Raw genomic sequence first — 24,548 nt, forward strand, 5'->3', positions numbered from 1 at the left:
GAGATCTCTCAGTGTCACAGTGTGGAAAAGATACAAATAACCTACATCTTTTCCACACTGTGACACTGAGAGATCTCTGTCTTTTGGTGCTACACCTCTGAAGATGCCAGCCACAGCTGCTGGCGAAACGTCAGGAACTACAATGCCAAGACCACGGCAATACAGCCCGGAAAACCCCCAACAACCATCATATATTTACCCCGTCTTTTCATCCTTCAAATATCTTCAAAACAAAAGATTGCATTGATAAAACCCTAAAATGTCAAGCATAAAAGTTACAAAGCCATAAAAAACATAACCATCGGAGACTAAACAGCAGGTCAAAAACAAACTGGGACTGGAAAGCAGAATTCAATTAACTTTCAGTCCTGGGTAAAAGCACGAGAATAACAGCACCTTGATCAGGCATGAGAACGTGAGCCCGGCAGGCAAATCACCAGGGGAAGGGAGTTCCAGGGGTCAGGCAGCAGAGCTGAAAAGGGGAATCGCAAACTGTAACTCAGCTGGTGGAGGACATGAGGCAGGTCTTCTGTTGATGACCAGAGGGACAGGTAGGTTTATAGGGGCCTGGAATCAGGCCTGGAAGTCAAGGAAAAGGGTTCAGTGTTGGCATAACAGCCTCAGTGGAAAGAGCCAGTCTTTGCTCCAGCTGCAGCATTCTGTACCCGCTGAAGGGTTGTGGTGGCATACATTCAAGTGCTCCCAACCTGGAAGGCAATCAAAAGCAGCTGCTTCCTTATGCATCGGCCCAACACTTCCCTGGAGCAGAGCTAATGTCCCATAGCACTTGTTCAGACATGGATGTCAGGAACAACGTCTAGGACTGAGAGTATCCTGCGGTTATGCACAACAACGTGAAAGATAGTGAGGTATTGGCATAAAATGTAGCTTCCTGGGACTCTCAGTTTGTGTTTTAAAAAGATGACATTTCCGTTTTTCATGGCTGCCCAGGTATGCTTGGAAGTGTTTGGGGTGAGCAATGCCTGCATAAATCAAGAAACCAGAAGTCTGCTGAGTCAGTGTTCTGGAGATTGCAGTAGGGCTTCAATTCTCCCCCTATCACTGGATAGAGAGAGGATTTTGCATAATAGTAACAGATAGGCAAAACCAACAAACATGCAAACTCAAGTATTTTTTCAAGGTCACAGATTTCTTAAATATCCTTGGCACAGACTGGGAAAGGATCAAGGTGGTTTTGTAGATGGACAATGGGAAAGAAAACACTGCAATTTGATGTCCCAAATCACAAAATTGGAAAAAAATCATGCACATCACAGGTATTCTGCAAACCACAGAAGTGCCCAAGCCCTGAAGCCCTGCCCACTAAACTGTCACCTTTCTGGCTTTCTGGCTTCTCTCCACCAAGATACCACCTTTTTATGCTCTGCATCAACTGACTGGATTAACTCCCATTTCTGGGAGTGCAGAATATGGATTAAAATCCCTGCTTTCCAGTTTATATTAGAAGAGCTCATGTAGAATAAAGAGATCAAAATACAAATCTGGAAGTCCCGTTTGAATCTCACCTCCACCACAAGTTTACAATGTGGCCTTAGGCAAGCCTCTCTCCCTCCACTCTCCCCCACCAATTTGCAACAGGAATTTCAGGACAGGCTTACAAGAAGCTAATTACAAGACACAGTTGGAACACTTGAATGCGCCACACAAATGCCGAAGTAAATAGTATTATTAAAAAGGGTGGGGAGAATGCTGTTGTACTTATGATCAGAGTGGCATTAAGTACCCAATGTGCCACTTAACTATCAGCGCACACACAAACAGATTTCACCCAAAGCACTGCCTACATGATTTCCAGCTCACTCCTTGCTGCACCCGTGACCTAGCATCTTGCCTTTTTAAGAAGCCAAAATGAAACTGAAGCTCTTCCCGAAGTCCAAGAGATATACCAAAGTCTGCATTGGCATGAGACACAACTGTTAGATACACAGAGGACATCACACACCCATCCCCTTACACAGCACCACTGTGAACAAGTCCTGTCTTGCCTCCTTATCTCTGTGGGTCAGGCTAACTTGACATTTCTTTGCCTGAGCTTGTTTTCCAGGACGTCAGTTCAATTTCCCCACTTTCTGATGTTCGTTCTTGAGCAGAAGATGTCTCGTCCCTTGTCTGCCTTTAATTTTCCTCCCAGCCTCCTTTAGCCTTGCCGTCTGGCTTTCAACATTCTCAGCCACAGCTTATGGTTTTCTGCTCCGTGCACCAAGTCAGAGTGACATCCATTCCTAACCAGCATGCCTGTCTCCTAACAAGAGGACAACATTAAGGCACAGTAATGGAAGCACAGGATTGGCGGGGCATTGCTTCAGGAACATTAAGGGTCTCTGACCGAAAACTCTACAAAAGCTGAAACCTAAACTATTAACAGTCGTGTTTGGAACAGGAGTCTGAAATACAGAGTACTTGGCAAGCATCTAGAAGTGAATTTGGAGAGGTGGAATCAAGGGCTCTTTTTTCTGGAGGTTAATGCACATTTTATTCTCTAATGCTTTTTTGCAGATTCTATTGGAGAGCTGGTGTGGTATAGTGGTTAGAGCGCCTGGGAGATCTGGGAGACCCCAGTTCAAATCCCCATACTGCCCTGGAAGCTTGTCGAGTGAACTTGGCACAGTCACTCTCATTCAGTTTAACCTACCTTCACAGGGCCATTGTTGTGAAGAGAAAATGGAAGAGAGGAGAATGATGTACACTGCTCTGGGTCCCCACTGGGACGAAAAGCAGGGTATAAATATCTAAATAAATATTGCCGACTGATTTTTATGACTGCTGCTTTTGATATTTTTATCTCTCTGTTCCTTTCCAAAATTTTTGAGCCTGTTTTCCCGACTGCTTGTATCTGTTGCTGGCTGGTTTGTTAAGATTTTTTTAAAGTATCTGTTTTATAATTCTTATGGTTAGATATTCACACTGTGGAATTGCTCTGCGTATCATTCAAATAGTAGAAAATAGATAAGTAAAGGGGTAAAAAATGTTCGCAGAGATAATCTGCAGATTACTCCTGTGGAATTTAAGGTCAAAGGTCATATTCACAGTCCTTGCTGAAACAAAGTTTGCTTGCCTCAAACTGGGAATACAGCATGAAAAAGCCCTGCATTGACTGGCAGCTGGCACGGGAGGAAGATTCATCTGTAAGTCCCTGCTGATCTCTAGGTGTATGCTGTCACAATTGTACTGGGAGTAAAGTATAAACTCATCCACAAGATCTGGGGTACAATATGGATTTGATTTCAGCAAGGTGTACCAACTCCAATTCAGTTCTGCAACATTAAAATCAACAGGGACATCCTCAGCTCTATGCCACATCTCAGATTCTGACTCCTCAAAACATTATGCTAAGATATGATGATTTTTTGTTTTGCACAAATTATTCAGTGTCTGCCTACAGCTATACAGCACATAGAAAATTTAATTTCTTGATTACGACAAAATCCTACAAAATATTCCACCAATTCCTGAGATTTCACAAGCAATTGGCTCACGCATCCCCCCTTTCAAAGGTGAAATTTTAGGGCTTATTTTGCTACTAAAATTCACATCTGTGAAATGCGAATGCAGAAACTGCAATGCATTTGCAACCCTGGGTGCAAAAAATGCACCCTGCAACCCTGAATGTTGATCAAATAGGCAGGGTCACTTTTTGTGTGCACGGGTTGTTTTGTGACCATCGAATCGTGTCTCAAAGTTTATCTTCCTGCATGGCCCTTTTCAGAACTGAAATGACTTTCTTCTTCATCGAACACTTGAAAGCATAAAGCTAGCCTCCTTCCTTTGACAAGTGTGCAATCTGTGTATTCCCTGTCTCTGTCAACTTCCTCCAAGTGCTATTCATCCCCCTCATTCTGTCTTCGAGTGCTGTACAAAATTGGTAAACAGCTCCGATATTACAGGTGTCAAATCTCTCTTTCGTCTAGCTCCGTTTTATTTTTCTTGAGCACAACGTAATTTAGGCAGTGTGATTTACAAGTCTTCTCCTTCTGACCCTCCATGCTATCACTGGGAAGCTGCAACTTGTGTTCTTTGTGCTGATCTGTTTCTCTTGAAAAAGAAATGTCTATTTTGGCCTGTGTGCTGCTGAAAAACCTTCTTCCCCCCTCCTTCCCCTTATGTAAATTTCCATCTGCTGCTCATTTAAACAGCAAAAGCAATCCAAACACCCAGAATTTGTTATCAAGGGTTGTTGCTATTGTTGTGCATATTAACACTAACAAATGCTTCATTCTAAATGGTGAAAAGGGCAGGCTGAAGTTTGTGAGCAAAAGGCACTCTAGATAAACCTGGAGATACTTATGTCCATCCACACCTGGGAAGGTAGTGCTAAGGGACAAACTAGATGTTACAGCATCCTGTCAACCTCGTTTTAGAGAAGAATTTGGCCATTTAAAAATGCCACAGGTTGGCTGTTTCAGCACTTGAAAAGGCGCATGGGGAAGGGACTCAAGATTGTCTGGTCCTGCCTTACTGTAGGCTCAATCAGGATTCAGCCACCAGGGCCTTTTTAAGTGCCCAACTTCTTCTCTAAGATAGCAAAATAATACCAGGTTTGGCCCTAAGTGGACAAGTCTAACTGAGGAGAGGTGAGGTTACCTGGAAACAGTTTCCCCCTTATTTATGCTACAGAGATGGGGGTCTTGACTAGGACAGCCAGGAACGAGCTCCCAGGATGCACAGGAGGCAACAGAATTCCCCCCTCACTAGGCCTTCCTCCCCTCCTCAGAAAACCTGCTGCTTTGTTCCATATCACAACCTTGCACCATTCCACTACGTGCACCACCATTCCTGGACTTCTGGCCTTGCTTAGCTATTTTAGGTTTTAGATCTTTGTCTACTATTGTTTTCATTGCTCTTTGCCGCTGACCATTTTTAATGGCTGTTTTAACATGATGTTTAATTGACTGTACTGAAAATTGGTATTGTTTGTCTTGGCCATCATCTGCTTTACTGTACCAGTATTTTGGAATGTATATTACTGTATTATTTATACAGGCAAATACCCTACACCACGTTTCTCAGCCAAGCCTTTTTCCAGGTCTCAGGAACCTTCCTCTAAAAGAAGTGACTCTTCCAGAGGGAGCAGTCCATTTCCATCAGAGGAAAGCTGCTGAAGCTAAGTAGAATGGTAGGATACCTGGCAGTATATATACATTTTTGTATGCTGTGTCTGGGGGTATCTTTGGGAATGGAAAGGTAAAATATATAAACTGTGACACAGAGACCTGCCTGTTTGTATGAGTCCGTGTGCACTGTGCAGCCACTCTGCTACCTAAGCCCCCTCAGCGACCCATGCAGGCTGCTTACCTCAAAGCAATAGTCCTGCCCCAAGATGCTGCTATGCACCGGCTTAATGACTACCTCCTCCTCCATGCTGAGATCGAGGGCCTCCACCGCGCTACTGGGACTGAGCAGTGACTCGTGGGAGCGCGATTCTTTCAGCCTCGGCATTAGATGGGATCTAGAGGAAAAGGAAGAAGACAACAACATGGACGTCACACAAGGATTCTCCACAGATAAGAAAAGGGACCTCTGCCATCAGTCCAACGTCATGAACATCCGTTCAAATGGTCCAACACACAGGTTTTTAATAGCCCTGGAAAACAGGACGGGCTGAACACAAAACACAGAATAGTTATCTTATTGTTAGCCACATTTTGAGGCCTACCTTGTGCTTATTCACAACCACACCCTGTTCAAGATGGTCAGAGCTTTGTAAGTCCAGAGAAAGAAAAAAAAGTTGAGGGTTTTCTAGCCTCTGGTAGCCATACGTGACGTGCTTGATTTGGTAAGTTATAGACAATGCAGCCCTATAATTGCTGGGAGGTTTTATCAGGTATACAGGAGATACCAGAACTGGTGTGAGAGACAATGGCTGATGAAACATCCACTGTTCAGAGGTTGAGCTCCTGCTTTGCATGTGGAAGGTCCCAGGTTCAAGTCTCAAAACCTCCAGCTAAAACATCAGTTGTTGGGAAAGATCTTTCTCTGCCTGAAGTCCTGGGAGGATAATAACCTGCCTCTGCATCTTGTGGCAGCGAGTTCCATAAATTACTTATGTTGCCTCTTGTTCAGCATACACCTGTTGCCAGTCAGTTTCAAATGGTGATCCCAACTCCTAGTATTATGTGAGAAAATTTTCTTTCTACACCAACCATCATTGTATAAACCTCTATCATGTCCCTCCTTAAATGACCTTTTAATACCCAAACTTTTATTCAACTCTTATTGAACTGCAGTGGTTGGATTGTACTGCAATCGGCATGTATTTGGAATCACTCTCATCTGACATTATTATTCAGATTCTCTAGCTCCTGGCATTTATTAAAGACAAGATTCCGGTGCTGAATCCATAGGTTACGGGGTTCAGTGCTTGCTCCGACTGAGATCTGCTAATATAATTCAACTGTAGCTTGCTTCTCAAGGCAATGGAGGGGGGGGGGGCAGGAGGTGCTCCAAGAGCCCTTTCCTTCTGCCTGTGAGCAAAGGAAGCTGGCTCCAGAAAGCCTGGCCTGCCTGGCTGCTCAGGACAAAGATGGGAATAACTATTAGGCAGTGGCAACAATGACAGGGAGAAAGAATGGGCATTGTTGTGGTCCCCAACCTACTTAAAACAACAAATACTTGGTTGCAAGCAAATTCTCTGTGACTGGGGAAGGCAATGGCAAACCACCCCATAAAAAGTCTGCCAAGAAAACATCGTAATGCGACGTCCCCCATGGGTCAGTAATGACTCGGTGCTTGCACAGGGGACTGCCTTTACCTTTAATATGAAGCATGGCCACAGCTGATTCTCACCCAGCCATCCATTCCCACTCTTACTCCTTGCCTGGACCATAAACAACTAATCTTTTAAACACAGATTGGCACCCCTCTCAGTGGTGCCCTGCCACAGAATATCTGCTGCTGCAGGAGAACTCACACTACTTGGGTCTCTCCATGCAGAAAGGCTGTTTTAACACCCCCCCCCCAACACATTGCACTCTCCCCCCTGCTACCACCTGGCTTACCCATCCTCCTCCTGCCCATCCCAGCCTTTTGCTCCTCTTGCTTCCCTCTCACACTGCCAAACTAGCAGAGGCACACGCATTGTGAGCATTGAGCTCAGCTGCTGAGGCTGCTGATTGGCTGCCCTGTAGCTGGGTAAGGGAGCCACATCTGCTGTAAATGTCAACATCGGTAGGCTTGCAAGCGAGCGCCTGCTGCGGAGGCCTGAAAAGCCGCTAGCTTGGAGTGCATGCAGCAGAACACAGCACATGAATCCAGAGGCAGCAATGCTGCTGCTTCTGCTAGGAAGTGCTTCTGTGACAATCCGAAAGGCTGCAGTGAACAGTGAGGAAGCCGTTTGTCGCTGACACTCAGGATTCTGAAATCCCAAAGACTGCAAATCCCACCCCCCCAACAAGGGGTCTCTCTAAACTGGGTAAATGAGCAAGAACAGACTAAGTGTGGATAAAAAAAGTGTAAAGTGAATTATGCCAAGACAACACCCCCCCCCCCCCCCCGCAACTTTACATAAACACGGATGGGAATCTGAACTGGTAGGGACTGACCAGAAAAGAGGTCTTGGGGTTGTGGTGGACAACAGATCAATGCAAACGTGCAGGAGCTGCGAAAAAAGGGAACGTCCAAGCTGTGGATTATTAGGAAAGGGGTTGAGAATAAAATTATCAGTATTGTCACACCTTTGTATACATCTATAATGTTGTGACTGCATTTAGAATACAGTGTAGAATTCTGGTTGCTGTATCTCAACAAGGACATTGTAACCACTGGAAAACATGCAGAAGAGACGCAATCAAAATGATTTAAGATGCTGAAGTACCTTCCCTATGACAAAAGGATAGGGAGATTAGGGCTTTTTAGTTTAGAGAAAAAACGACTGGGGTAACATGACAGAGGTTTATAAAATTACAAATGGTACAGAGGGAGAGAACAATACGATTAATTTGACTGGTGGTAGATTTGAGAAGGGCAAAAAAAGAGTCCTTCTCAGGGTGTGTAACTAATTTTCTCTCTTTCAATTGTTATTACAAAAGTTATAAGCTTATCAAAGTTATGAATCGTAATAGTAAGATATATCACAGATATATCACAGTAAAGGATCCAAATCTATTCATATTTATTTTAAAAATGTATATGCCTGCCTTTCTTCCAAACAACTGAGAACCAACGTGGAGAGATTAAAAATCAATAGAAATCACAAAAAGGTTTTTTTAAAAAATTAAATGGTTAAAAAGCCCACTGAAACCTTATTAAGTAATATCCCTAAGGAACCTTGGCCCCTAAAACTGAACAAACCACAGGAGCCACCAAAAACTGGAGATAACTGTAGCTGGTCTGCAAATGCAAGATGACCCCCTCTTTTTTTGGGAGGAGGAATGGGATACCTGAGAAAAAAACCCATTCTTGCATAAGAGTAAATACTATCTTTGTTTATCACCATTAATTAAAGTAAGTCAACGTTGGCAGAAATCTAGTCCTCTCTGCTTTCTTTCCTCTGTTATCGGCATGTATTCTGCAATTTCAGACATTTATGTTGCTTTCCAGATATGCTGAAGCCATTCCATGATAAAAAGAGGACCAGAGAAACCCCATTTAGCAGCGATATGAATATCTGCAGTTCACAAGAAGAGTCAAACCAGTTCACAATGTCTCACACAATGCAGTCCAAAGCTGAGTTACGCCTAAGTCTATTAAAGTTAATGGGCTTATAAGAGTTAACTCTGCTTCACTGCTGGCATCTAAAATCCAACATTAGAGTTATTGGATTATATGCAAGATTTTCTTGTTTCATTAATTAACTGAACTGTATATACTATACCCCCCTCCAAAAAAAAAATCCTGATCTTGAAGCATGTCCACCACATGTCTGTATAATCTGCTGAGATTCTTCCATGCTGCCAACAAGTTCTTTTGCATTTTTAGAAACCTTACCCAACCAAGAAGGCACAAGATACCATACCACTGGTGCGCAATTTTCTTTAAAATTAACATGGGGCGAGCCTCCTTTAGGACTTTTTTTAAAAGTGACAGTTCAAGTGCCTAAGAGTACAATCATATGGATGTTTATGTACAAGTTAGTCCCATTTATTCAGTGGGGCTTACTGCAACCTAATTTGTGGAATTCACAATCACAAGATGGAGTAATACTGAGATGGCTTTGAAAAACAAGGGCAAACTATCAATGAGTATCAGCCACAACAGTGAAAAACATTCTCACTGAACCTGCATTTTCCAGATGCCAGCTACCCCAATAAAACATTTGTCAGTCAGGACTGCCTTCACGTCAATCTCCCTGGCAGCCGCCCATTTCATAGCCAGAGTTCAGACAGTGTCCTTAAGGCACCTGCGTGCCACTATAACTAGAAAGTACAGACACTGAGCAAAGGAGATTAGCGTGCTCCAGCCAATTGGATGAATGATTCCAGGCCTGTAACGGAGCTCAGGGCCTTTTCTTTGTAGATTCCAAGCTGAAGCCTGATCCCCACCCCAGCCAACCATCACTCCTGCAAACAGAGAATCTGTCGCAAGTATCTCCATCTCCGGGCAAACATATAGGCAAGACAAGGTCCTTGGATATGTTGACAGACTGCAATCTTCTTCCCCAAAAAGAGAATGGCACCAACAGAGGAATTTGATCCACAAAGCAGCCGATGTGAAGACCACAATCTAATAACAAGAAACAATAACAACACTAAATATTTACAAAAAGCTTTAAGGTGTTCAAAGAGAATAATGTATGACACTGTACAACAGGAATTCTCTCAAAATGTCAAAAAATCAATAAAGGCCAGTTCTCTAGGCATGTACAAAGTGCTGCTACTGCTGCTCCAGTGCATCCTACTCCTAAAGGAGTGAAAACTGGGAAGTCCTTAGTAGCTTCTGCCACCATCTCACTTCACAGACCCAGGCAACCCACTGTTCTCTCAACTTTGCCTCCACCTATATCCGTAATACAGAGATTATTATTAACAATCATACAGCATCATTCTTCTAAGTAGTTTGGGGTGGTACACATGGAGATGATCCCATTTTATTCTCAAAAAAGCCTTGACTGGTAGGCTGGGGGACCAATTGGTCCAAGTTCTCCAATCAGTCTGTGGCTGAGTGGGGATTTGAACTCGGGTCTCCTAGTACAAGTCAGGCCACTGGTCCATCCTGCTTATTATGCTTACACTCTGACAGTTTGTAGTCTTCAGGAATAGAAAGGTCTTTCCCAACGAACTCTACCCTGAGCCCTGCAGACAGAGTGACACGGACCAAAGGATTGGCAAACAGCAAGGTACACGTTTGCCAGGGTCTCGCACTAAGAAAGGTCTTTTTTCCAGCTGCCACTTTTCGGGATCTGAACTACAGACCTCCTGCATAGAAAGTCTGTATCCCTGAGCTATATGTAAGCATAAGAAGCTGCTTTATACCACATCGGAACACTGAGCCACCAAGCTCAGCATTATCTACACTGACTGGCAGTGGCTCTCCCTCAATAGGCTCCACCTGAGATTCATTTTTCCTGGAAGCAAACCAGGGACCTTCTGTATGCTAGGCAGGTGCTCTACTGCTGAGCCACAGCTCTCCCCAACCGCGATCTCGCATAATTACTATAAGGGAAAAGGCCCTTTCGTAGCCCAGAAACATCCACTGCCCGAAGGCTACACACTTTCCCAGTAAATCAATCACCCAACTCCTTCTTGACACATCCATCCTTCTTTCCGACTTACAGCAAAAGTTTGCACTTGATGGATGACTCTTTTGCTAGTTATTAAGGTAGCCTAGGAGACCAAAGAGCACCCAGCAGTGGCAGGATGCATCCTGCCCATACCGCAAGCCATTGCTTATCGGTGACCTCCTTGAGTTGACATAAAACACTCTTGTTTCAGGCTTTGGCTCAGGTAGGGAGTGTGTGTCACATAACATGACAGCAAATGGTTCCAGCAGGAAGACAGGCCACTCAAACACAGACACGGATATCGACTGGTCATTTGGGGCGGGGAGGGGAGTCAAATCCAGAGCCCCGTAGATCAAGCACTGGCTTGCTGGGCTGCTGAGAGGCTGTGTTGCATAGTGGCTAGTGTCAAATCACAGTAGGGAAGACTTTGTTCGGAGTTCCCCACTCAGCCGGTAAATGTGCGGTGTGACTTTGGACCAATCACTCTTTCTGTCAGCCTACCCTTCCTCACAGGGTTGACACAAGTATAAAATGGAGGATGGGAGCGACATGTATCCTGTCCTGAGCTCTTCAGAGGAACAGTGAGGCACAAACATGGTTGACTGACATGTTGTTATGAGAGACCATCAAGGCCTTTTGCTGCCTCCCTGACATCTCCTGGCAGTGACACTCACTCAGTGGTCCCAGAGCTGGATATGAATCTTCAGAGTATCGGTTCCCCATGTTTCCTGACCCATCTTCCAGGAAAGTGAGCTCTTTCCCCCCCCAGAAATTGGAATAATTTCATCTTTAGTATGGGTCTAAGATAAAACTCTTTATTTTAAAACACGACACAACTTGCCCGGGATGATTTGAACCCAGACCTGTCTAGCACTCTAACCACTATACCACACTACCTGGCTCTTGGGCTCAAGTGCACCTGGCATCAGCACAGGCAACATAACTTCCAAATTGGAGCTCAAAACTAATTAGTAACACCATACACAAAACGCAGTCCTCTTCCCAGGGCCGAAATCCCAGCAGTGCCTTAAATTAAATTAAGCTGCAAGACTGCCAGGAAGACTGTGAATAGAAAGTCTAGCAAATCTCGCAGATAGTCTCTTACTGTGCCATGCATTACACAACAAATCAGACTCACACACACAATTCATGGCCTTAAGGTTAAGATCCAGAAGGAGCTATATCCTGACTCCACCCTCCCAGCACTTTCGGAGCAGGGGTTCAAACAACAGAGAAGACATGAGAAGATTTGTTTATATTTCCTTCAGGATAGACAGACTCTGGAGTACTAGAATGGATTCTCTCACTTCAGAACACTGGAAAGGGGTTCAATTTTGGGGTCTGGCTTGTCTGAAGAAAAGCAGTCCATAAATAAATAAAACAAACATCCCTTTATACAAAAGTCAAAACTAAAACTCCCTGCATGTTTTTAAAAAAACCTAGACAACCTTTAGGGAGAAGAATTCTAGTTCTCCCAGAAAAGCTAGTTTTCTACATGCAAGGGAGACTTTAAAAATATTTGAGAATTTTAAAAAATTGTGTAACTGAATGTACTCCACCATGCAAGAAGCATCCAATACATGAATAAATGTGACGTGATATAACTTTGTCACAGTAAAGTCAACAAAGGAGTCACAACAGAAGATGAATGGGCCCAGCTTTCCCAACAAGCAATGAAGCATGACCAATTTTGAATCAATCTGTTATGATGTTATTTCCCTTTGCTAACCCATACAGTTAGCTTGGCCATATTGATGTAACTTATTTTCTCATTCATTTATAGAAGTGTAATAATCTCAAAGAATAAGCATATATTGAACGGGTATGCTTTCAAAAAGCATCAATAAAAATATTAGAAGGTCTAGTGTTTACTAGTATCTTTTCCCGCTGTGCTTAGCTTTAGCTTACTGCAATTTTTTGCTACACGTGAATGTGGAGTAGTGGTGACACTGACTGTCCTACTACGACCCAGGTGTGAATGCACTCTGCCACGGAAACTAGTTAAGCAACCTTGGACCAGTCACTCTCTTGCAGTCTAACAAACCCATCCCCCAACAACCATCGTTCTCCGGCCGTGAAAGCCTTCGACAATACATCCATCTCACAGTGTTGTTCTTCTGAGGATAAAATGGAAGAAGGGTGAATGACGTTGTAAGCTGCTTTTAGGTCTCTACAAGGGAGAAAAATGAGGCATAAAAATATCTAAATAAACAAATATATATAACATTGTATGTTCACCAACTATACACCAAAAGAATAATATTTCTTAGGGCATTTCCAAATAATTGGATTGCTGGTGCTTTTTTTGGGGGGGGGGGTTGTTTTACTAAGAGTCCCAAGTATAATACCCCACCTGTTCATAGACTTAATAGTCCTCATTCAATTACGTAAAAAGAAAATATTTTGGTCATTCCAGATGCATTCCCCAGCATCAACGGTTATTGCCCAAATCTAGCCCCCTCAACTTAAGGGAGTTTATTTTTCATGTAGGAGAGAATCCAAAAATGCACCAGCTGCCTCTCTCACAGTCTGAAAGGATTCTATCACCTTGTTTGGCTGCACATGTAAATCCAGGCACAGCTTTGCTCCCTTCTTCCAAATATTCTTGTACAAGGAAAAAAAAACGTGTTCAACTAAAGGAAAAAAGCTGTTTGAAGTAAGACATTTCCTCACAGTCTTCTCATTTCTGTCTCCCTCCCTGTGCAGCTGAGATAAAGGGAGCTGAGATTTTGGAGTTTACTTAACCCATATGGAGGGCGTGTGGCTTTTCATACCTCCAGGGCAAGGAACTTCTGGTGCGTTAACCAGTTTGTCAAGTATGTGCATCTATCTATGGAAGAGTCCAATGCAAAGATGCAAACACAGCCTTGGAGGAAACAAGAGACTCACAAAAAGATTGAGGGTGTGGACTGAGGACAAAACAGCATTTTTGCACATGTTGCTACTCTTACGTGCTGTTACATGTTCACATGTGGATTTTAATACTGGATAGGAGATTTGAGAGATTTAGAACAATCAAAGCATGTATCCAAGTCGATATAGGTCTTACTTTTCCAGTAAAGATGCAGGATCAACTAGAATAATTAAGGTAGGAGGATTTCCTGCCTTATAAAGGTGTTTGGGGTGTTTTAGTTTAGGAAAAAAGGCAACTAAGGGGAGGCCGTGGTAGAGGTTCATTAAATTGTAAACCATGTGGAAGAAGGACATTTTATCCCTCTCTCAGAGCTGCCCAGTTAAACTGATGGCATTAAATAAGTTAAAACAAAATAAAGCTCAGCTTTGCACAATAAATTTATCTTTTAATTCATATTTTTACCTTGTTCTGCCTGTATAAACCTCTGAGTGATATATATGGCCTCCTCCTCCATTTTTATCCTCACAACAGGTTTTGTCTCTTGACAAGAGACAAAAAATGGCCCAAGGTCACTCAGTGAGCTTCACGGTAGAGTGGAGACTTGAACCAGTTCTCCTCAAACCTAATCCAACATGCTAACCACTATACTATACTTACTGGACAAATGACCACAAGATGAGGGATGGGAACTTGCGTGGATGTTTTCAAAAGAGGATTAGAGTAAATCATGGACCCTGGGGTTATCAACAGCTACAGGCCCGATAGCTAAATGGAACCTCTGTATTCAGAGGTAACATATCTCTGAGCAACAGTGTCTGCTAGGGGAAACAGTGGGGCAGGCCTTACTTGAGGCCTTCCCAGAGGTATTTGGTTGGCCACTGTGGAAACAGTAAGCTGGCCTAGATGGAACATCGGACTGATCAAGCAAGACAATCTTTATGAATGGGTACAAATGTGGCAGTCTGCCACAGCACGTGGCACATGGGTTTAATGCCTCTGCCTTTTCAGGAACAAGGACATTTGTTTATGAGTTTAAGAGTATGAAAGTGGCATTAACGGCTATTTTTATCTCCCTGCTTATTTCCCATGCAGGGCTAAAGCCTTGGTTGATGTTCAGCCTGATAGGATGGAATGCAGTGAGGATGCCAACAAAAATTATTCAAGCTTCTATGAAGTGGGAACAGGATGGAAAAAAAATGCTGATAAGAACGCAGACAAAATACCAATGAAACTGGAGAAAAACTCTGCATGGGTAGGCCTTTAATGTCTGTGTTCAAACTGAAAAAATGGGTTGCCCATGGCACGGGGCAGAGGTTTTTGCAGGACAACCACAGATTATTTCCCCCGTCTTTTCAGAAATGACCAGCAAGAGCCCATGGACCATGGCTTCATGAACCACAAAGCTCTGAAAAGCAGAACACACCTTTCCAAATCAAATGCATAGCTACCTTGTGTGGCTTTTAGATTAGGACCTCCCAATATTCTGGATCTTCCTTTGCCCATTGCCCCACAGGAAGGGGCTGAGGCAGGATAGCGTAAGCATACCCTTTGCACAGTTCAGTCAGATTTGGGCTTTCAAGAAGGAAAGAAACACTGGGATAAGAACTCATTCCAGTGTTTGTTTTTTGCTTATGTACTGTGGACTATAATTGGTGGGGATGGAGCATTTTGAATGCCTGCTCTTGGTTTCTTGGGTGGAAACTGAATGAAGGGATTGAGGGTGGATCTAGAGCAATACAAGAAGCTCCTCCTGCTTTGGCAGCAAAATAGACTCCAGCCTAATTCCAAGACCTCTGCTGGCAAGAACGCACAGAGAATTGGGAAAGCTCCCTCTGCCAAAGCATGTGGGCGTGTGAGCATGGGGTTCTGGCCGCCACACAAGAAGGGTTTTCCTGCCCACCTCCTGCCCTCCATTAGGAAATTTCCACCTTCCCAGGAGACATTGCGGGAAAGCCAAGCCACAGCACAAACCCTTCCAGAGCATGGGTGCTTCCCCCTCCACTCACATGTCACTACTTGCAGATATCCAAGGGTAGACTGGCTATTTAACTTATTGGGAAAGTTCTTTGTGGGCTGTGGCCCCATAGCACTCAGGAGCAAGCAAAGTTGAGTCCCAAGAGCTCTGCCAGAACTGCAGGGGCTGCTGGGCTCAGAACCTTCAGCAGCAGCAGTGATTCAAGTCAACTCAACAACTGTCTCCCTTCTGCACTGCTGGTGGTTTTAGGCAATGGGTGAGCTGACACCCATTGTTGGTGCTGCTGGATGGGTCTCAGTGGAGTGCCCCCTGCAGTGAAAACTCACCTTGCAGGGGCTGCTCAGCTTGGCTTGCACCTCGGCATTTTTAACTTTAGTCTGCCTTTGGCCTGGAGAGATCAGCCTGATGATGAATGGCGGCTGCCAAGGTGTAGAGCGAGAACAGCAGAGAGCAAAGGCAAGCTCTGGGACCCCTCCAACAGCCAGGACCAGCTGCTGAAAGAGATCCAGCACAGTCCATAGTTCCAGAGGAGTCCAGGACCACTGAGTATACATAGTGAAGGCAACTAGCACAGATAGCTTTACAGTGAGAGGTTCATCAGACTGTAAAATGGAGAAACAGATTCGTGGAGGAGAGGTCCATTGTTGGTCCTCCAGGGTGGCTGGTTGGCTACTATGTGAAACAGGATGCTCAACTAGATGGACCACTGGTCTGATCCAGTACGGCTCTTCTTAAATTCTTAAGTCTCCCTCTAACCATAGGGAACCTCAGTGGCTTGTCTACCTGAAACAATCTTAACCTTTCACTTTAGCATCACAAGCTTAAGTAGAAGTTAAATGGGCTTAGTAATTGCGCTCTCTTTCCGTGGAATCTTGGAAACTATGAAGGGTTTTGGGGGGGGGGGGGAGTTAGGGATCACTGAGAGAGAATGCTAAGCATCCTTGCCAACATACCCAAATCCAAACCTAGAGCTTGTGCTCTCAAGTCAGGAGGCAAGTCACTGGAACCAGCAGAAGGAGCTGCTTTGTCAACCAGACACAGGCAGAAAGCCAAGCCTGGCCAATCCCAAGGCTCCATGCTGCCTGCTGATCCCAGGGGTCAATCTAGGCACCCTTAATATACAGTCAATATCAAGCTGCAAAAGTCTGTTTTTACTAAAGACAGCCCTGGTTATTTGTGGGCCACAAATAACAACAATAATAAAGAAGCAAACGTAAAAGAGTACAACCTGCAGATGTTATGATTCAGAACAGATCTGGGCACGGCTGCTTCCGTTTGCATTCCTGTGCATTCCCTCCTCAAAGCCAAGACACAGGGTGCATTTTTTTTAAAAAAAAAACACCCTGAAAGAAATCCTAATTAAGGAATCATGAGAATCATTCTTGACAAGCTTTTTTCTCAATCCAAGCGCAGAGCTCATCTTGCCACCCCATCAAATTCTGTGAGTGTACGTTATGCGGGATGCAACGCCAGCTGATCAGCAACATGAGCAGCAGCCGCTATCAAATTAGGAAGGCAGCAATTGAGCCAAGGCATACGTGGATCCTGTCAGCAGCTTGCTAAACCACGGCCCAAGGATGGGCTTGTACTGTCCTCAGAAGAGAACTTACTCAATCCCACCAGAAAAATTGGCCCATTATTATTTCTGATCGATATCCTCACCTCTGCAGTGCCTCTGCCCTCTGTCTTATCTCATGCATCTCCCTCTGGTCTTGACTTCTACTTTTGGACCTCTCATAAGAATGCTAGGGATAAACCCAACCCAAAGGTCCATCTAATGCTGCATCCTATTTCCAACAATGGTCAGTCAGAAGTTTCCAGGAAGCTCACAGGCAGCACATAAAGGTGGCCATTCTGCCCCATCACTTGTCCATTCTCAGCATCTAGTACTCAGAGGTAACTGCCTCTAAACACAGAAGTTTCATTTATTCATATGGGCAATAGCTGTTGACGGACCTCTACTCCACAAATTTGTCAACTGCCCCAATGAAGACCTCTAAGATAGCAATTATCTCCACAACTGGTGGCAGCAAATTCCATACATTATTAGGTAGTGTGGGGAAACATCTATCTTTTTGCCTACAGCCCATATAATTCATTGGGGGACCCTAAGTTCTCACATTACAGGTGAGGGAGAAAACCTCCCTCTTCCACCCCATGCATAGTTTTATAAACTTCTACCATATTCTCCCTCTGGTGTCAATTTCCTACACTAAGGAGCTCCACATGCTTGGGCGGAAGGTGCCCAAATAAAGAGAGCTATTTCAGCACCTCTTTCTTTTCTCCCCAGTGCCTCTCGGCTCTGAAGCTCTCCTTACAGCTAGCAGAAGAAAACATTATTCAAAGTTAGCAAATATAATTTGCATGAATTTATGCAGCTGGCAGAATCCAGCTTGCCTGGGCACAGCAAAAGTAATGCACAGTCTAAGGCAATTCTGGCTGGATCCCTTCAGATTAGTAATTCTCTAAGTGTGCATCGAGAGAAATTAAATAACTAAAAGGCTTCCCACAGAGGATGTTGCCCACTGTCTCTCTGCATGCTCTAGTACTTTCCTTCTTCCAACCAGCTTCTGCTGAGCATGTATCGATCCTTACAATCAGCCTTCTCCCAATGGGCAGCAGAGATCATTCTGTCCTTTCTGTTAAAGTGTGATGTGATCATTCATTCGCTCCTTTAGTAGAGACACAGCAGAATCACCTGCCGCAGGCTTATTCCTTACACTGCTGCAAGAGTTACTGCTTTGGCCTCTTTCCCTTGCTGGGGACACTCACAGCAACCCAAGCTGAAACAGAGGAGGTAGTTTGTACTCTTCCACACTTTAAAAATAAAGCTTTTCAGGACTAAAAGAGGAAAACTGCTCTGCATTTCTTACGCAGAAGGATGTGAGCTATCAACAGTCTCTTGCATGTTGCTTCAGTCAGAGGAGGTTCCCTCAGTATCCAGCACACATGAAGGAAGCTGTCATGTCAGCACTAGTTGGGACCAGAGAGGTGGGGTGACCATGTCTGAATCCATGTCTCCAGTCTGTCCCTCTACTTGAGATCCTTCAACTGGGGATAGCAAGGATTGAACCTGGGATCGTCTGCTCTCAAAGCAGGTGCTCTGCCGCTAAGCTAAGGCAAGTCCAGTTAAAAAGAGCCCAGGTGCAGATTTTTGCTCACGAGCATCTGAAGTTGCTTTTGGACCTTCTAGCCCAGCATGAATCTGACAAGTAAATGCTATCCAGGATCTTCCCAAGACCTGCTGCTAAATGGCAAGATAAAGGACATGACTATGGAACCCTCCTGTGTGCAAAGCAGCTGCTCTATCACTGATCTATGGCCCCTTTCCAACAGGAACCCCGGAAACTGCCTTATGCAGCGACAGACCACTGGTCCATCTAGCTGACTGCTAGCCCCACTGAATATCAACTCTGTCTGGCAGAGGCTCTCCAGGGTCTCGGGCTAAGTCATAACTGGCCCAAGAGGAGATGCCAGGGTTTAAGTTTGGAAACTTTTGCACGCAAAGCAGGAACACTGCCACAGTTCCTCTACTGCCCAAGGAGAACAATTCTGGAAACTGCCTTATGCAGCGACAGACCACTGGTCCATCTAGCTGACTGCTAGCCCCACTGAATATCTACTCTGTCTGGCAGAGGTTCTCCAGGGTCTCGGGCTAAGTCATAACTGGCCCAAGAGGAGATGCCAGGGTTTAAGTTTGGAAACTTTTGCACGCAAAGCAGGAACACTGCCACAGTTCCTCTACTGCCCAAGGAGAACAATTCTGGACGACAGAGCAGCAAAAAGCCAGTCTGATACCCCGTGTGCAAGGATGACCTCATGCACCAAAGGCAGGCAGGGGCTATCTGGGTAAACCTGGCCTGCTCCAGGACACACCTGTTAGCAATTAGCCCACTTCCTCATGCCATTCTGCCCTGCTCATGTCTTTCAATCCCTCCCTTTTTAAAAACACTAGCATATTTTGTTATTCAGATCAACAGCAAGGCCAATACCAAGAAATTGAAGATTTAGGCCTTCAGTGGGGCTGTCAAAAGCTATCAAGTTAGGAACTAGTTGATGACTAACAGGGGGTAGCACAGCCTTTTAATTTGATAACGGCATGCTCATCCAGTGCGAGCAACACATTCTCTTTTGAGACTCTCTACCTACGAACTTCAAGATGAAGAAAATCAGTTACTTTTGTTTCCCGCCACATGATCTTCAAATGTTTCAGCATGTAAGAATTGCCACGGGTGAACTAAATTGCTCTGAATACTCAGAAAACATCTTATCTTAATAACTGAATTGGACAGAGGCCCGTTCAGAACAGTGACTCATGCAGAGAAGCAAAGGGAAGCCTCCTTTGAGGGTGGGTACTTATGTTGTATGTTGAATAAGAAGTAATTGAATGATTCAATCACACCTGATAGAGCGACACAGCGGAATTAACCTCCTCCTGTGGCAGAAGATGATTAGGGAATCATGCAAAGATATAGCAGGCAGCTTCCTTTTGCAGATGCTTCGGCCTCACAGAAGCCTTATATTTCCCATGGTGAACTCACTGCACACTAGCGTACATCTGCTTATATTTTGGGAATTACTGCAATAAAACTGTAAACTGTCAGAATTATTCCCATATTAGAAACAGAGGTGCAGAGATGGGGAGGAGAACAAGAGCTTAACTGTCCCTGTGATGTGATTTTAGCCCAGGATGCTCTGGCTTGGAGCACACTCTTAGCATCAGTTCAGACCAGAACCTGGAGACTGGAAACAACCTGTGGACTGACATGCTCAGGTCCTTCTGCTTCCCAGTTTGCAATTACTCTAATTTGCCAGGATGTCCAAATCTAACAAATGGCGATTAGCACTAACCTGAGAATACCTCTCAACTGGGCCTGCAAATCCACTTCCAACTACGATTCCAAAGCATACTTTGGAGGCAATTCCCAGTTTGTGCTAACCGGTTTGCTAGAGTTAGAATTTTATGCCCCCCTGCCCAAGTCCTCCAATGCATTTTGCAAATTCTGTGCTGGGAACTTAATCCCATGCATGTATGAGTATGACTTGAATTGGGACCAGGGTATACATGAAGGGGGAGGTTTACTCCCCCCCCACTCCCGGTGCCTATTTTCTGATCTGAAATGGCCCACAGGGCAGTACTGGGGGCTCCATGTGCACTAACTGGGCAAAGAACAGGGCAAAGGACACACCTCCCTATGCATTTCAGGTTGGAAGAATGGCATGGGGGTGGCTTAAACCCTCTCTTCTCATGAAACATGTAGATAGGTCCTCAGATGTCACAGCAAACTAAGGTCATCACAAACAAGGAAAGGGCATTGCTCACAAGCACAGAGGAGAGAAACCCATGCAAACTCACAACACATTTCTAGCCTCCAAACTGAAATTTGGACTTCTGAGTTTTGTGACATCTAACCTGATCTTTAATCACTAAGCTACAACAGCTCGTAACAGCAGCTCTGCATTTGAATCCATTCTCTAACACTCTCCTTGCCCGCCCTCCCCGCCAAGACAATCAATGACAACTGCCTCCCCGCTCCCCACCCCTGCCATTATTGCTTCTCCAGGCCTCAGGAGAGTAGCTACTCCTCCTTCAGAACGGAGGTGTTTGGAGGCCCAGAGATCCTGCAGTGCACGATCGTACGGATCCTGATCCTCCCAAGTCCCACCACGTAGCTCCACAGACCCCTTGCCAAGTTTCTCATTTCAATTTAATTTCACAGTTGTAATGGATTTTTCAGAAAGTATTTGAGAATGTATTTACTTTCCTACCTCTTCCTTCCTTTCACATTTGGAATAACCTCTCCGTCTCCCCTGCAGCAACTTTCCATCTAATTCCCCAAGTCATCTCAGATCTTGAATAATTCCAGGTTGTTGTTTTTTTTAATCAATAGCTGACAGACTCGTCAAATTACTTGAGGGACCAACAAAGCAATTTTTAAACATTCATAAACCTCGTAGAAAACCATTCAGTGCGGAGAATTTTAAGAGAGAAAACTGGGGCTGAACAACACCTATCAAATAGGATTATAGTTTGTAAACTAGGAATTAATTTATTTTTAATGAAGCATCTTAGAGCCACTTGTCTACATTTTCTGCTCCTGCAAAACGTTTATTTGGTGTTTATCCTGCCCTCCTTCTCCGCAAGCAGCTCAGGACAGTGTGCATGATTTGCTTTGGTCTGGTTTGGTGTAAGGCAGCCTCGTGCATTCACGTGCCTTTCCCATCCCCAATTATCTCCAGAACAACAAGATGTAGGTTACGCTGTGAGAGAGAGCATATGGGAATGGCCCAAGCTCACCGTGAGGATTTGCAGCTAGTCTCACTTTGGCACTCTAGTGACTGTACCACACTGGGTTACAGGCTGCATTAGAGAAATCCAAAGAGCCTGGTCCACATCTAGATGAATTCTGAGAATCAATCCAAAGGCACAAACAGGCACAAAGGACTGGTCCCTGGGCAAAAACTGGTTTCCCTCCAAGGCCTCTCCATAAAAGAACCAGGAGTCTCAGGTTGGCAGTTCAACCCCAAGCATCCCCCCCCACCCAATGTGGCTACCCTGCATGTCCCATCTCCATAGATGCCACACAGCCTAATTACTTTTGGCAGTCGGAGGGTCAGAGAGACTCTCTCAGGTTTAAATGAGACTTTACATCTGGCACAAGTCAGATGGAGTGGGTACCCACTCTGATCTTTGCACAGCCAAACATGACATCAGGAAAACAAAGTTCCCAAGCAAGGCAGGGCCTGATTCAGTCATGCAAGGAGGAGGGGATCAAGCCTCCTCGCTCCCCTGCACACTTTTCATAAGCCAAAATGGCCTATTTGCCTGCTGCAGGGCTCCACTTGCGCTGAATGCTGAAAACTTTATGCTCTAACCATCTTCCTCCCCACCACAGCTGTCCACAGGCTCAGGATTAGATGGGACTAATTTTATTCCACCTACTCCAGAAAGAGGGTCTGATGCAAGGTACAGTCCAGGGTGGCTCTGCCCCATCAACACAGCAATTTCACCATTTTGTACAACAGAAAAGTCAGGATCGTATCTAGTACTAACATAATTCTGTAATTTAATTATAAAACACAGACAGACCACACAGCAGGGCATAATATTATTATTTTTAATAATATTTAGCTCTAACAATCTGGACTGAACATAGGAATGCCACATTTCCTGCCCGGAAAGTTTGGTATCTGGGCTTTGCACTCTCCTTCCTGCTTTTCCAGGATAGTACAGATGTTCTCAGCTGTTGGCTAAATGAGCCAGAGAAGTGCAACTCAGCCTGACTACATTATTTGACAGGCGTACATCTGACTTTGTCAAAAACTCAAGGTGGCAAATAGAAGTGGAGGGCTGTCAATTTCATTGTGCCCTCACAACTACCTTGTGAGTTAGGTTGGGCTAGGAGGTAGCAACTAGTCAAGGCTGCACACAGTGACCTACATGACTGAGTCAGACTCCTCCTTGAATGCCAAACCAGACCCAAGGACCCATTTTGCTCAGTCTCGGTCTCCTCCACCTAGTAGTGGCCCTCTGAGGTCTCAAGCTGAGAAAGGTCTTCCTCTGACATACAAGAAGCTTTCATCTAGAGATGTTAAGAATTGAACCCAAGACCTCCTGCATGCTAAGCAGGTGCTCTACTGGCAGGCTGATTTGAAACTGGGATTTAAACCCAGGCTTTTCTAGTCTAATGCCACATGCGTTTTCATTGTTTGCCTTCAGAGCAGCAGACAAGGAAGCAAACACTATGATGGGAGATGTTGCATATGCTAAAATTCTCCAGCTTTCTACCAACAGTGTAGGAAGCCTGTTCCAAAAGAAAATCTGCCATGCCCACCTCCATCTGTCTCAAAATTTTGGAAAACTTCAAGCTTCAAGACCCTGACATGCATCCTGCAATACCTCTTTGCTTTTAAGCTGTCCCCCCTCCCTTGAATATTGATTTGTTGTTGACTACAGAATTGGCTGTGGCAATGGGAATGTGGAAACAGCTGTCTTGCCTAGCTCGATTACTCCAAACCAACAGCCCCCAAAGGTTGAGGATCGACACAATCTGAAAATCCCCAGACAAAATATTCTTTCTTCCAAAGATTTATTCCTCCTCACCCTCCATATCCGAATGACCTAGTTTTGACAGCAGTTTGAAAATATCTCATTCCAAAGCAAGCCTTTCCAGCAAGGGAATGGTTGTTCCCAGCCTCTTCACCAGCCAACATCTGCCCCAATTAGTTCCTTAGGCCGCAAAATGGACTTTATCTGGAGGGCTGGAAATAATTAATGTAAACAGCTTTAGCCATGGAAGCACAAAAGTAATAAAAAATGGAAGGGGGGGAGGGAGGGGAGAAATCGACTTGACATTTAAAGAATAATGCAGTTGCCTAAAAGGGACTTGCGCTGCCATTGTAAAACGAAGCCCGAAAGTTAGGAAGGCACTAGGACGAGAGGAAGGTCAAGAGCCTCCCCAAACTTTGTTATTAAAGCCAAGACTGAGCCATAAATAGCCAAGGACACCTCTAAGCATGCTCAAAGGGTCACATCCCCTCGGCCTCAAACACACATCAACCTGGGACAGCCTGAAATACATCTGGGATTAACCTCAATGCTTCCGGGTCAAAAGCTGCAGCTTCCTGGCAGGCTTGAGCTCCGGTTCTTCTTAGTTTAGACCCACCCTCATTTCACTCTATATTTACTTTTACAAGTTACATGGTAGAGCCAAAACAACAACAACATTCATCTATATACCACCCTTCCAGACAACTTAACACCCACTCACAGAGGTTACAATCATTATAATCCCCACAACTAGGATTGCCAGCCTCCAGGTGATAGCTGGAGATCTCCTGGAATTACATCTGATCCCCAGGCAACAGAGATCAGTTCCCTTGGAGAAAATGGCTGCTTTGAACGCTGAACTCTATAGAATTATACCCCACTGAGGCCCCTCCCCATCCAAACTCCACCCTATTCAGGCTCCACCCCCAAAATCTCCAGGAATTTCCCAACCTGGACCTGGCAACCTTACCCACAACATTCACCCTGTGGGATG

At 44.7% G+C, this 24,548-nt stretch overlaps 1 protein-coding gene across 8 annotated transcripts in view; it reads right to left on the minus strand.

The window, feature by feature from the left end:
- Window positions 1–24,548, minus strand: part of DAB2IP (DAB2 interacting protein) — a 262,662-nt gene that overhangs the window by 42,010 nt on the left and 196,104 nt on the right. For all 8 annotated transcript variants that reach the window (XM_054997156.1, XM_054997154.1, XM_054997157.1 and 5 more), the window contains one exon: window positions 5,314–5,467. In XM_054997156.1, coding sequence (XP_054853131.1) covers window positions 5,314–5,467 — 154 coding nt within the window. The remainder of the gene's footprint in view (window positions 1–5,313; window positions 5,468–24,548) is intronic.

The sequence above is a fragment of the Eublepharis macularius genome, chromosome 14 (genome assembly GCF_028583425.1).
Source record: "Eublepharis macularius isolate TG4126 chromosome 14, MPM_Emac_v1.0, whole genome shotgun sequence".
Lineage (NCBI taxonomy): Eukaryota > Metazoa > Chordata > Lepidosauria > Squamata > Eublepharidae > Eublepharis > Eublepharis macularius.